This window comes from Macaca fascicularis, chromosome 4 (assembly GCF_037993035.2).
Source record: "Macaca fascicularis isolate 582-1 chromosome 4, T2T-MFA8v1.1".
Classification (NCBI taxonomy): domain Eukaryota; kingdom Metazoa; phylum Chordata; class Mammalia; order Primates; family Cercopithecidae; genus Macaca; species Macaca fascicularis.
In genome coordinates, this window is record NC_088378.1 from 68,567,370 (window position 1) to 68,581,848 (window position 14,479).

The 14,479-nt window shown below is 39.6% G+C and overlaps 1 protein-coding gene across 2 annotated transcripts in view; it reads right to left on the reverse strand.

The window, feature by feature from the left end:
* The window catches only part of QRSL1 (glutaminyl-tRNA amidotransferase subunit QRSL1), a 37,540-nt gene that overhangs the window by 17,117 nt on the left and 5,944 nt on the right, over window positions 1–14,479 (reverse strand). Inside the window, exons 2-6 of one of the 2 annotated variants that reach the window (XM_065543654.2) lie at window positions 10,125–10,231; window positions 9,824–9,983; window positions 9,408–9,506; window positions 7,247–7,343; window positions 1,391–1,567 (exon numbers count right to left, since the gene is read on the reverse strand). In XM_065543654.2, the coding sequence (XP_065399726.1) occupies window positions 1,391–1,567; window positions 7,247–7,343; window positions 9,408–9,417 (284 nt within the window). In that variant the 5' untranslated portion in view covers window positions 9,418–9,506; window positions 9,824–9,983; window positions 10,125–10,231. The remainder of the gene's footprint in view (window positions 1–1,390; window positions 1,568–7,246; window positions 7,344–9,407; window positions 9,507–9,823; window positions 9,984–10,124; window positions 10,232–14,479) is intronic. The other variant, XM_045391300.3, reaches the window with a different exon arrangement.

Consider the following 14,479-nt stretch of genomic DNA (forward strand, 5'->3'; position numbering starts at 1 on the left):
TATTTTTGGTCTGTGCTTCTATTGCTTATATTTAAAGTGAAGCTTTGGGCTGAACAATGCTCCTAACAATAACATGGCACTCAGAAAATGCAAATTATATTTCCTTCCTTACAGTGTCAAGTTAAGCTACAAAATCAGACTGTTGCTTTCACAATTTTAAAAGATACATTTTCTTATTAGCATTCACTGACGGCTGTGTAAAAGTAAAACTTACATTTCCATAGGAATTATGTGTCAAAGTGCCATCTACTCAAAGCACATTCAGAAAGATGAACACTAAGTGAGATGATGAGGACAGAAAAAAAGCACCTAATCCTGCAGTCCTAACTTGTCATAACTCACATTAATATTAATGCAATGCTATAAAATTCCACAGAGATCAAATGAAATGGTTTTACTTGTTAATAAGATTTTAGGAAAACTGAAAAAAAAATCTGCAGAACTCACATCTCCATAGCTCTAAAAATATATAAATAATTTATGGATTGCAATGTGTGTGAAAGAACTTAGTTTTAATGGATAATTAAGGGGAGATAAAATATAAAACTATTATTAAAGAAACACATTCATTTTGATTAAATTGAGACTGATAAATATAGCAATGGCCATATTTACTTTCTTTTCTTTGGGTAGTTAAGAAATGCTTTACAAATGGAACTGAAAATATCATCAATGGATTCTTACCAAATACAAAGGATGATAGATAAACAGAATCAGCACCTAAAGCTGGGAGGAGGGAGGAGCCAAGTACAGAAATAAAAATACATAAATAAAATAAAATACAAAGTACAGAAATAAAATAACTCCAATAATAACAATAAAAAAAATTCCTAAAGCTTGAGAAAACTTTACTTACTGATGTACATTTTTAATTGCAGATTTCTGAAAACACTATTTAAAATATCTTATTAATACATATTAGCATTTTTTTTCTTTTTTTTCCTTTTTTTTTTTTTCAAAAGTCTGACCTTGCTGAAGGATAAACATTACTAACAGTTTAGTTCAGCAGCACTCAACTAAAGTCATTGTATGTTAGTCCCTAAATATTTGTACAATCAGTGAGCACACACTGAAATTATTTAAAAATAAAATGCAATGAAGTTCATTTATGTTCAATGCTTTATTCTACAAGATCCACAAAATCATATTTTAAGAGAACCAGATACCATGGAGAAAAATTTATCTTAAATTAAAATTAAAAGTATTAAATATACACAGTGTACTGTACAGTTGAGTGCAACTACAAGATATAATTTTGATATACCTTTGAGCACATACAGCTCACTAAAAAGAAAAATACCGAGGTATGAACTAGTCTATTGCTGGACACACTTTACGACTGTTTGTATATGGGTGGGTTTTAAAATACAGATAGAGAAAAGCATCTTACGCGTAGCATGTGAACGCCGATACGGCAGCTGCACTCCCACCTGAGCTCCCTCCAGTTATCAGCCAGTCTGAATCTTCATTCTTGCTGTGGGGATTCTGCTTCCTCTTTTCTCTATATTGTTTCGAATAACTCCAGGGGTTTTTAACTGGTCCAAATATACCATCTGTGCTCCCAGATCTGATGAAGTGAAGCAAGATACCTTAGTAAAACTTTCATTTTTTGTGAAAATTTCATCTTCTGAGTATATTACTTGCTTCTGACACTCATTGAGCATTTAAGAACCCACTGTAGCTTGAATTGAAAAAGGTGGGAAGCCTGCTCACATGTAGCTTTCATTAATTGACAGTTGGGGAGGATGGGAAGGAAGAGCATTTGTGGAAGAAAGTAGAGAAAGCTAATCGGCTAAGAAAAGATTTTGTCTCATTTGATCATCCAATTCAACTGAAGATGATTTCCCCCTTGTGAATCAAGGTCTTCCAGCTGAAAAGGGTCATATTCAGTTTAAGTCTTCTGAGGAAATCTCTCCCTTAACCAGAAGTTCTATGGAAAACATTACAAGTGGAATGCTAATAACTTTCTTTTAAATTTTTGAAATGATTTTATTCTCAGATAAACTACAAAAATAAAAATAACATATAAAGCACTTTATACCCCTTACCCAGATGTACCTACGGTCAATATTTTATCCCATTTGCTTTACTACTTATGTGCTCTGTGTGTATATATATGTACATATATACACAAAGTATGATAGAAACTTAAGGGTATCTTAAGGGTCCAACTTATATATATCATAGCCCTTTATCCCTAAATACTTGAGTGTGTATTTCCTAAGAATAAGGATATCATGTTATACAGTCACAGTACAGTTATCAATCTCAGTAACATTAATATCAATACGTTTACCTAATCTACTGTACGTAATTCAATTATGTCAACTGATTCAATAATGTACTTTGGCCGGGCGCGATGGCTCACGCCTGTAATTCTCGCACTTTGGGAGGCCGAGGCGGGCAGATCACGGGGTCAGGAGACCATCCTGTCTAACACGGTGAAACCCCGTCTCTACTAAAACTACAAAAAATTAGCCGGGCGTGGTGGCGGGCACCTGTAGTCCCAGCTACTCGGGAGGCGGAGGCAGGAGAATGGCGTGAACCCGGGAGGGGGAGCTTGCAGTGAGCCGAGATGGCGCCAATGGACTCCAGCCTGGGCGACAGAGCCAGACTCCGTCTCAAAACAAACAAACAAAAAGAATTAATAATAATAATAATGTACTTTATGGCATTTTATCCCCTTCCTGGATCAAATCTAGAGTCAGGTCTTCCATTTAATTATCATTGTCTCTCTCTTTTTTTTTTTTTTTGAGACATTCTCGCTCTATTGCCCAGGCTGGAGTGCAGTGGCGCAGATCTTGGCTCACTGCAAGCTCCATCTCCCGGTTTCAAGTGATCCAAGTTCAGGCGATTCTCGTGCCTCTCGAGTAGCTGGGACTACAGGCATCCACTACCACGCCTTGGCCTCCAAAAGTGCTGAGATTACAGGTGTGAGCCACTGTGCCCAGGCTCATTGTGATTTTAATTTTGAATTTCCCTAATGATCAAAGATATTAAGCAGTTTTTCATGTGTTTGTCAACTATGTTTTAATCTCTGATGAAATGTCTGTTTAAATCTTTTGTTCATTTTTTAAAAATACAGTTGCTTGTTTTGTTATTTTCTTATTGAGGTGGGAAATGTTCTATGTATTTTGGATATCAGTTCTTTCTGAGATACAAGTTTTGCAAATATTTTTCTCTCAGTCTGTGGCTGGCGTTTTCACTTTCTTAGTAGTATATTTCAAAGTACAGAAGTTCTTAATTTTAATGAAGTCTATCAATTTTTTAGTTCTTAATGAAGTCTATCAATTTTTTAAGTGGATTTGTGCTTCATGCGTCCTATCTAAAAGACCTTTGACTAATTCTAGGTCACAAATATTTTTCCCTGTCGTTTTAAATTGTTTTTTTCTGTAGAGACAGGGTCTCACTAGGTTGCCCAGGCTGGTCTAGGACTCCTGGCCTCAAGCAATTCTACTGCCTCAGTTTCCCACAGTGCTGAGATAACAGGCGTGAGCCACCAGGCCTGACCTCCCCCTAAATTTTCTTAAGTTTTATGATGTTAGGTTTTACTTTCTTTATCTCTTATCCTGGAAGATTTTCACAGCCCTTTTTTGTTTTCATATGATATTTTAATAGACTGGTTCTCATTTTGGATTTATCTTTTGTTTCCCCATTAGTAGAGTCAGGTTATACATTCTCAGCTGGAATATTACATAGGTGATATTATATCCTCAGACAATTACATCTGGAGGCACATAACGTCCACTTCACCCTCACTGGTGATGTTAATTTTGATCAGCTGATGAAGGCAATGTCCTAAAAGCCTTTGTTCAAATTTACTCCCATGGATTAGTTCATTCAACATATATATAATGAATTTGAAGAGCTACCACTCTGAACTACACACGCAAGGACTCTTGTTTCTATGAAACAGAGAACAAAGACCAAGCAAATATTACAAATGTGACAAGTGTCATAAAAGGGTAAGTATAAAGTACTTTTGGTGAAAGACTGCTTTTCCCTAAGATCAAGATCAAGGCAAGGAAATCTGCTCTCACCACTTCTATTCAACATTGCACCTAAGGCCCTAACTGGTGAAGTAAGGCAAGAAGAAGAAATAAGATGAACTCTATTTGTAGACTACACAACTTGCTACATAAAATATTCTATAGCACAAAGATCAACTAGAACTAATAAGCGAGCTTTAACAAGGTCATGGGATAAAAGGTCAATATAGAAAAATCAATTATGTTTCAACGTACTAGCAATAAACAATTAGAAACTGAAAAAAATACAATTTTCTATAGCATTAAGAAACATGGCCGAGGGCAGTGGCTCACACCTATAATCCCAACACTTTGGGAGGACGACGCGGGCGGATCACCTGAGGTCAGGAGTTTGAGACCAGCCTGGCCAATATGGTGAAACCCCATCTCTACTAAAAATACAAAAATTAGCTGGGGGTGGTGGTGGGCACCTGTAGGCCTAGCTACTTGGGAGGTTGAGGCAGGAGAATCTCTTAAACCCAGGAGGCAGAGGTTGCAGTGAGCCGAGATCACATCACTGCACTCCAGCCTGGGTGACAGAGTGAGATTCTGTCTCAAAAAAGAAAAGAAAAGAAACATAAAACATGGGAATACATCAAATTATATGTACGATTTATATGCAGGAAATCATAAAAACATTCCTGAGTAAAACAAAATCTCACTAAATGGAGAAATTTAGGTAGGGTATTCATGGATGAGAAGACACCTATTATGATGCCAATTCTTTCCAAGTTGATCTATAAATTCAACACAATTACAATCAGAATCCCATTAAACTTCTTTGTAGAAATTAGCAAGCTTATTCTAAAACATATCAAAATATAACAATCTGGATTATGTAAAATGATTTTGAAAAAGAAGAACAAAGTTAGAAGACTCTTACTACATAATTTCAAGGCTTACTATAAAGCTATAATAATCAAGATGGTGTGACATTGGAATAAACAGAGAAGCAACAGAGTCCAGAAACAGACCTACATGAATGTGCTCAATTTTTGACCAAAAAATCTAAGATCATTCAACAAGAAAAGGCTAATCTTTTTTATCATTAGTGCTGGAGTTAATAGACATCCATATGTTTAATAAATGGACTTTATTCATACTATATACGAAAATCTAATTCGAAGTGAATCACAGATCTAAATGTAAGAGCTAAACAATAAAACTTCTAGGAAAAAAGTCTTTGTGACCTTTGTTAGTAAAGATTTCTTGGCCAGGCACGATTGCTTACGCCTGAAATCCCAGCACTTTGGGAGACGAGGGGGGCAGATCACCTGAGGTCAGGAGTTTGAGACCAGCCTGGCCAACATGGTGAAACCCCATCTCTACTAAAAACACAAAACTAGCTGGGCCCAGTGGTGCACGCCTATAATCTCAGCTACTCGGGAGGCTGAGGCAGGAGAATCGCTTGAACCTGGGAGGCAGAGGTTGTAGTGAGCCGAAATCGTGCCATTGCACCCCATCCTCGGCAACAGGAGCGCAACTGTGTCTCAAAAAACAAAAAAAAATACACACATCATAAAAGAAAAAATTAAGCCATGTGAGGTGATGTGTGCTTGCAGTCCCAGCTCCTCGGAAGGATGAGGTCGGAGGATCACTTGACCCCAGGAGTTCAAGAACAGCTTGGGTAACATAGTGAAACTCCATCTTTAAAAAATAAAGGAAAAAATGGGCCAAGCACAGTTACTCGTGCCTCCCAACACTTTGTTGGACCAAGCTGGGAGCACAGTTCGAGTCCAGGAGTTTGAGATCAGCCTGGGCAACCCAGTGAGACACTGTCTATATGAAAGGAAGAAAAGAAAAAAGAAAAGAAGGACGGGTACGATGGATTACATGCCTGTAATCCCGGGAGGCCTACGCAGGTGGACCACCTGAAGTCAGGAGTTCAAGAGCAGCCTGGCCAGCATGGTGAAACCCCATCTCTACTAAAAATACAAAAATTAGCTGGGCATGGTGGGGCATGCCTGTAGTCCCAGCTACTTGGGAGGCTGAGTCAGGAGAATTGCTTGAAGCTGGGAGGCGGAGGTTGCAGCGAGCTGAGATCATACCATTGCATTCCAGCCTGGACGACAAGAGCAAAACTTTGTCTCAAAAAAAAAAAAAAAAAAAAAAGAATGAAAGAAGAGAAAAAAGGAAGAGAACAATTGAGAAACTGGACTTTATCAAAATTAAGAACTTTTACTGTTTGAAAGGCATGTTCAGAGAATAAAAAGATAAACCAGAGACTTGAATAAAAATTTGCAAATCAGCATCTATCTGATAATGGATTTGAATCCAAAATATATGAAAGAATTCTTTTCTTTTCTTTTTTTTTTTTTTCCTGAGATGGAGTTGTGCTCTTGTTGCCCAGGCTGGAGTGCAGTGGCGCGATCTTGGCTCACTGCAACTTCCGCCTCCCGGGTTCAAGCCTCCCAAGTAGCTGGGATTACAGGCATGTGCCACCACACCCGGGTAATTTTTGTGTTTTTAGTAGAGACGGGGTTTCTCCATTTTGGTCAGGTTGGCCTCGAACTCCCTACCTTAGGTTATCTGCCTGCCTTGGCCTCCCAAAGTGCTGGGATTACAGGCCTGAGCCAGAAAGAATTCTTACAACTCAGTAATAAGATGACCCAATTTCCAAAAACGGGCAAAGAATTTGAACAGCTGTCTTCACTGATGAAGATACAGGGATGGCAAAATAAACACATGAAAAGATGTTTAATGTTATTAGTCATCAGGGAAATACAAACTAAAAGTAAAATTAGAGATGACTATATATCTGTTAAACAACTGAACATAATCTCACAGAGGGACTAAGAAACTGGCATTAGACCCTCAATCCTTTTAGGTAACTACTTTTAGTGAAAACAAAGGCACAGGCCGGGCTCAGTGGCTCACGCCTGTAATCCAAGCACTTTGGGAGGCCGAGGGGGGTGGATCACGAGGTCAGGAGATCGAGATCACCCTGGCTAACACAGTGAAACCCCATCTCTACTAAAAATACAAAAAATTAGCCGGGCGTGGTGGCGGGCACCTGTAGTCCCAGCTACTCGGGAGGCTGAGGCAGGGGAATGGCGTGAACCCGGGAGGCGGGGCTTGCAGTGAGCCGAGATCGCGCCACTGCACTCCAGCTTGGACGACAGAGCGAGACTCCGTCCCCCCACCTCTCCCCCAACAAAAAAAATGAAAATAAAGGCACAGACATAAGAAACTCAAGAGAAGATTTCAATTTTACTTACCCCATAGCAAACTCATCTAAATTTGTTTTTCCCATTAGTAGAGCTCCCTGATCCAACAACTTCTGAACTACTGTAGCATTATAAGGTGGTATATAACCTGAAAAAAATTTAGTTACTATTATTGTTTTTTACAGTCCAGAAGTCTTTTATTTGTTTATACCTATTATGCCATGAATTCACAGGGAATAGGCTCCAGCAGCTCAGGAGCCTTCCCACTGGTTCTCACATAGTGTGTTTCTCCCGGTGGAGCAGGCTGAGGCTTCAGTTGAACCCAGGTACCTTTCTCTTTGGCTTCCTTCTTTTTCTCATCATTTTCCTTAATGCATTTCAGGAAGCTATCTCAGCTCTTACAGCACTTACTGTGCTCAATATGCACATTCATTCTCTTGGCAAGAATCTTGCCCGTTTATTTACAACAATGCCGACAGCATGCTGGGGAACACTGTAGACTCTCCAGTTTCACCATGGTAACACTTGTGGGGCATTCCTTTTTGAACAGTACCCATTCCCTTGATGTCTACAACATCACCTTTCTTACAGGTTTGCATGTATGTGGCAAACAACTCCTTGTTTTCTAAAAGGCCTACAAAACACGTATTGGGGCCTCTCCTCTTTCCCTTTGTGTTCATCATTTTGGTGAATTACTGTATGATGGTGGTTCCTGCCAAAAGGCCAGTTATTTTTTTACAGGAAACAAAACAGTGAACATGCAAATCATATGTAAGAAACAAGAGTCGGCTGGGCGGGGTGGCTCATGCCTGTAATTCCAACACTTTGGGAGGCCAAGACAGGCAGATCACCTGAGGTCAGGAGTTTGAGACCAACCTGGCCAATGTGGAGAAACCCTGTCTCTACTAAAAGTATAAAATTTAGCTGGGTGTGGTGGCGCATGCCTGTAATCTCAGCTACTCAGGAGGTGAGACAGGAGAATCACTTGAACCCAGGAGGCAGAAGTTGCAGTGAGCCAAGACTGCGCCACTGCACTCCACCCTGGGTGACAGAGCAAGACTCTGTCTTAAACAAACAAAAAAAAAACAAAAAAAAGAGTCTAAACTGCAATTAAGCAATTCATAATGATATGCCTTAATTATTCCTAATTTAAATAATCAGTTGTACTTTCTTCCAGTAATTTTTTTTCTACTGTTAAATGTATGTTTTCCAAAGATAGTCTGTGCATTCACTATTTTTATAATCTAAAAACAGACTTTAACAGTTAGTTCTACAAAATATTGCATGATAGTCAGAGATGTACCCAGTATTTTTGAAATAATAAATCTCTATTTTGCTCACTGTACTTGACTGTTTCTTCTCAGATGATGTTATACCACACAGTAATTTTTATGTATTTCCAGTAGAAATAGATCTTTATTTTCAACTAAAATTTTCTCTGGCTATTGAAAAGCTGTAGCATACATTCCAAAATAATGAACAACAGTCTGCATATTAGAGGAAGGTGGGGCATATTCCTCATAGAATATTATTTTCAGCTTATAGTACTCTGAATAACCTTTTTTCTATTTCTGTTTCTTCCTAGGATCCAAATATCTTGATAAACCTGCTTTCTTTTGACCGAACTCTAAAGAATAAATCTAAACATTGCCATACTGTGCTATAAGAGAGGAATCAGAAAATAAAAAATAACTGGCCAGTAGATGTTAATGAATCCTCACATCATCTACAAGAGAAGGGTATCGATGATAGCCAGTTCACACTTATTCCCATGTTATCAATTAGCTGAAGGTAGAGGTTATATAGTGTGTTTACAGTAATCAGTTTTTTATTTCATTTTTTAGAGATGGGGTCTCACTATGTGGCCCAGGCTGGACTCAAACTCCTGAGCTCAAGTGATTCTCCCACCTCAGCCTCCCCAGTAGCTGGGACTACAGGCAAGCACCCGATTGGTAATTAGTTATTGAATTGAGTCTTCCTAAATTTAATAGAATCTTTGAAAACTTCTGAAATAGTATTCATTAAGCTGGCCTACCTCTAAAGAAAAATTCTGCATTCTGAAAGAGTAAATAGTAAAAAAGGTGGTATTATATTCTAAATATTTCCTTCAAAGATGTAATTAGTCTGAAATTATCTTGGTACTTTATTATCCTTAAAGCAAAAAATACCGATTTTTACAAAAGTGTCAATGCTCTGATGAGTTAAACTTCACCTTTCAGCATATTTGATGCACACGTTGTCTCAATGCCGGACGTGCTGAAGTTGTCTTTTACTGCAACGGGAATTCCATCTAAATCCCCAAGTGACTGTCCTGCATTAAAAAGCCAAAAGAGTGACAAAGGAGAGAGTTTCAAATATAAAGATACATGAATACATGTTATAACAGGAACTACTAGTTTTTGGCAAAGATACTTCTTCAGAAATCAAATTTATGGCAGAAATTAATACAGTTGGACAGTATAAAGCATCACATAGCCATTACCCTCATTTTTATTATCCTCATGGCAAGTTCTTTAAATAAGGCTACGTTTTATGTTGAAAGCTTCACTTGACAAATGGAGACTACTACAACCAATTAAACTCCTTCTCTGGAGATACAACAATTAAGTATAGTTAAAAGCAATTTACCATTCTTATATCTCTTTTCTGATTCTTCAGCTTGTTTTAAGGCCACCTCTTCCGACACAGTAATGTAGGCATTTAGAAACTTGGTCTTCTTGATGAGAGAGAGACATTTTTGACAGAGCTCTGTTGGTGTAATTTGGCCTTGTTTCAGTGCCGCAGAAACCTATAGTGTATACAATTCAAAAACCTTTTACTGAGTCTGCAGAAGTTTCAAATGTTATGTTGGTGGGGGTAGGGGTGATGGAGTGGCTAAGTATAACATTTTAAAGTGAGGCTTAGGTTCAAAATCAACAGAACCTATTACCTCTAACACTTAGTGTAGTGGAGGAAGGGTGATGCACTGATCAGCTTGAGGAGAGGTGGAGGACATGACATTCTTCTCCTTAGCTAACTTTTGGTTTTAAAGTCAGGCTGTACAAACAACAGCCATAAGTCAGGTAAACCATCCTGTCCAGGGGGAGTTGAGGCACAGCATGGGTGAAGGATGGCTGAAGGCAGATTCTGTACAGAGGGTAGCTTAGCTGCAACACAGGCAGTCCAGAGAGAAAAAAAGAGAAGTGAACTGGACAAGGCACTGCAGGATTTTTATGGCTCTCTAAATAAGATCTTTATACCTATTGTGGAGTTCAAGTAAGAGACACTATGAATTGAGAGAAATGCTTATAAAATACAGGTTCAAAGACAAACTAAAAACAAACTTTTCTGAAATTCTGTCTTTAGGGAAGACATTAGGAAGGCTGGTAAAGAAGGAGTTAAAAAAAAAAAAAACTACACCAAAAGTGACTGAAGTAGTGAATACCAGTGTATATTGACAGGAAGTAGGGCCTGAGATGGAGTCATGGGTGTCTAATATTTCCTGTAGGAAGTAATAATAACATGTACTTACTAATCAGATAAAAGGGATGAATAACAAGAAGTAAAAGATGACACCAAAACTTTGGAGATTTTATGAAAAGATAATTGGATTAGATGGGAGCTGAGAGAAAAGGAGAACAGGGGAAGGAATAGTATTTACCAAGTATTTTCTAAGAGTCAGGCACTGTTGCTTTACATGCGTTATTACTTCATTTAACCCTTAAAACAACCACACTGGCTGGGTGCAGTGACTCGCTCCTGTAATCCCAGCACTTTGGGAGGCCGAGGCGGGCGGATCATGAGGTCAGGAGATCGAGACCATCCTGGTCAACATGATGAAACCCCGTCTCTACTAAAAATATAAAAATTAGCCAGGTGTGGTGGTGCGTGCCTGTAGTCCCAGCTACTTGGGAGGCTGAGGCAGGAGAATCACTTGAACCTGGGAGGCGGAGGTTGCAGTGAGCTGAGATTGCGCCACTGTACTCCAGCCTGGTGACAGAGCCAGACTCTGTCAAAAAACAAAACAAAACCAAAAAACAATCACACAAGTTAGGTACTGTTTATCTCATTTGACAGATGAAGAAACTGAAGCTCAGAGACCTGGAGTGATTTGTCCAAAGGCAAACAAATAGTAAGGGACAGTATGACTTCATAATATACAGTCTTCTCCATTTCTATCTCTACTCTATTGGAAGCTTAGGTTGTCCTCCAAGCTGACAGTATTTTCACGTGTCCCATATGTACCAAGAAACAGAAGTTTGCATTTGAGCGGAAAATCTCCAAATGATCTGCTCTCAGCTACTGAGTAAATCATCAAAGCAATGGCATTCTTGGGGCTGAGGGTTTTAAATGCAACAAGCAGTGGGAAGAGGTCATCAAGAGGATCCCTAATGCTCACCGACAAGAGGAAAAGGACTTCCATGGGGAGGCTGCTGGACTGCTGCAGGGATGGGGAGGGCAGCGAGGTCTGACTTAAGTAAGTGACTTTTATAGTAACAAGAAGAGAGAGTTTGTCGAATGGTTTGTATGAAAGGTAAACCCTTGGCCAGGTGCGGTGGCTCACGCCTGTAATCCCAGCACTTTGGGAGGCCAAGGCAGACAGATCACCTGAGGCTGGGAGTTGGAGACCAGACTGACCAACATGGAGAAACCCCGTCTCTACTAAAAATATAAAATTAGCCAGGTGTGGTGGCGCATGCCTGTAATCCCAGCTACTCGGGAGACTGAGGCAGGAGAATCGCTTGAACTTAGGAGGCGGAGGTTGCAGTGAGCCAAGATCGTGCCATTGCACTCCAATCTGGGCAACAAGAGCGAAACTTTGTCTCAAAATAAATAAAGAAATAAAGAAAAGAAAAGAAATGTAAACCCTCTAGAAGAAAGAAGGTAGAAAGAATAAAAGAGAGCAGTGTGTTTTAATATCATGTATATGGAATGGGAAGAACAAAGATGCTAGCAGGCTGAGTGGAAGAGAGTTAGAACTAGCAAAAACCCAGAGCTAGAGAGACAAACATATGTAGGCAGGTCCATCCCATGGCTAAGTTGTAATAATGAGGAAAATTGCATCTGCCACTTTCTCTCCTTCCTTGACTCCTCTCAAGTCCCCTAATGTCTACTATCCTCAAGCTGCTTCCAGACTGGTCTGAGGATAAAAGCTAAGGTGTTACAATTGTGACTGAACGGCAAAAAATAAGATTGTCTAGGAGTATTCACTGGAAATGGTGCCGATTTTCATTGAGACCATTTTTAGGAACTCTAGATTTGAGAAAAACAAAATCAATAAGGGAATCGGAAAAGAGAAGTGAAAATAAAGATGCTAATCAGCTAAATGGACCAAGCATAAGAAGCAGGAAATATAAATCACATATACAGTTCCCCGGGACGAAACTGCAGGTGTCACATCTGAATATAAAACGAAGTTAACTTCTAAGTTTTTGTTAAAAGAAAAAAAATTCTCTCTCTGGCACATCTTTTCTCTAATGGAAACTAGGCCTTCCCTGGCAGCCACTGCTTCTCCTGTTTAGCACCTACCTACCACATAACACACAGTTCAGACTGGGAGATGGGACAGATGATCTCCTTGTTCCTCAATGCTTCTCTTCTCTCAAACATCCTGCTCACCCGAAGCACATGCCTTGGGAGATGACACCACACTCCCTGGTGTGTTGACCTATAGCCTCTCTGGTACTACTTTTCATCCATTGACAATTTTGTTGCCTAGCGCACTGTCATCTTCGTTACTATTGCTCCTATCCTCTCCCTTGTTCCCGTCAAATTTCAAGTCCATGTACATCAACACCTGATTTTTCAGTTCTTTGACCTCACTTCACACAAACTTTTCCTTCACCTCACCCCAGTTGCCAACTCTCCTGGTTACTGCCCAGACTACATACAACATTACTAACATCCGTATGATCTCCAAAATGTCAATTCCAGCCATCCCATGTCTCCAGCCCTCAGCTCACTTACTTTACTATCCACACAGCCAGCAAGAAAAAGGGACCTTAGTTCCACAACCACAGGAAATGAACTCTGCCAAAACCAATGAGGTCCAGAGGGCTGGAGCTCAGATGGAACTCTAGCCCTGGCAATACCTTGCAGTACAACTACAGCACATGGATTTCAGCCTTGTGAGACCCTGAGTAGAGAACCCAGTTACTCCATGCCCAGACTTCTGACCCAGAAAACTGTGAGATCCTGAGATTATGTTACTTTAAGCCACAAAGTTTATGGTAATTTTTTATGCAGCCATAGACAATTAATATACCTCCTTAGAAAAATTTCAAAACCTTGCTCAGGAACCACTCTTCTTAGAAAGTAAGGGAAGGGAAAAATGCAAATACATATAATTTAGTAATTTTGTCCCTGTAACAAAATTAATGTTAATAATAGGTAGTACTTAGTTCTAGGCATTGTCCTCGGTGCTTAATATATCATTTAATCTTTACATCCACACTGAGAAGCTATTATTATCTCCATTTACAGATTTAAAAAAACTGAAGTTCCTACCTGAGGTCACATAACTAAAAAGCAGCAGAGCTGGCTGGGCGTGGTGGCTCACCCCTGTAATCCCAGCACTTTGGGAGGCCAAGGCGGGCTGATCACAAGGTCTAGAGATCAAGACCATTCTGGCCAACATGGTGAAACCCCGTCTCTACTAAAAATACAAAAATTAGCTGGGCGTGGTGGCGGGCATCTGTAGTTCCAGCTACTTGGGAAGCTGAGGCAGGAGAATCGCTTGAACCCGGGAGGCAGAGGTTGCAGTGAGAAGAGATTGCGCCACTGTACTCCAGTCTGGCGACAGAGTGAGACTCTGTCTAAAAAAAACAAAAAAAAGGTAGCAGAGCTGGGATTCAACTGAGGACTGATCTTGTTTCAACACTCATGCGCTGAACTACTTACTATACTACAGGGTGAGTATCCCTTATCCAAAATGCTTGGCACAAGAAGTGTTTAGATTTCGGATATTTTCAGACTTTGGAGTCCTCTATGTGTACTATATGCTTTCCAGCTGAGCATCCCTGACCCAAAAATCTCAAGTCTAAAATGCTCCAGTGAGCATCTCCTTTGAACACGCCCTTTGAAAATCATGTTGGTGCTCAAAAAGTTTTGGATTTTGGAGCATTTCAGATTTTCAGATTAGGGATGTTCAACCTGTGTAATTACTCTCTATGCAAGACACTTTGGCATTTATTTCTCTGTAACGAAGTGGAGACATTTTAATTAACTGAACAGACAGCATTAGAGGTTTACTTAGGAAAGGAACTGTCTTTTTTTTTTTTTTTTTTAAACGGAGTCTCGCTCTGT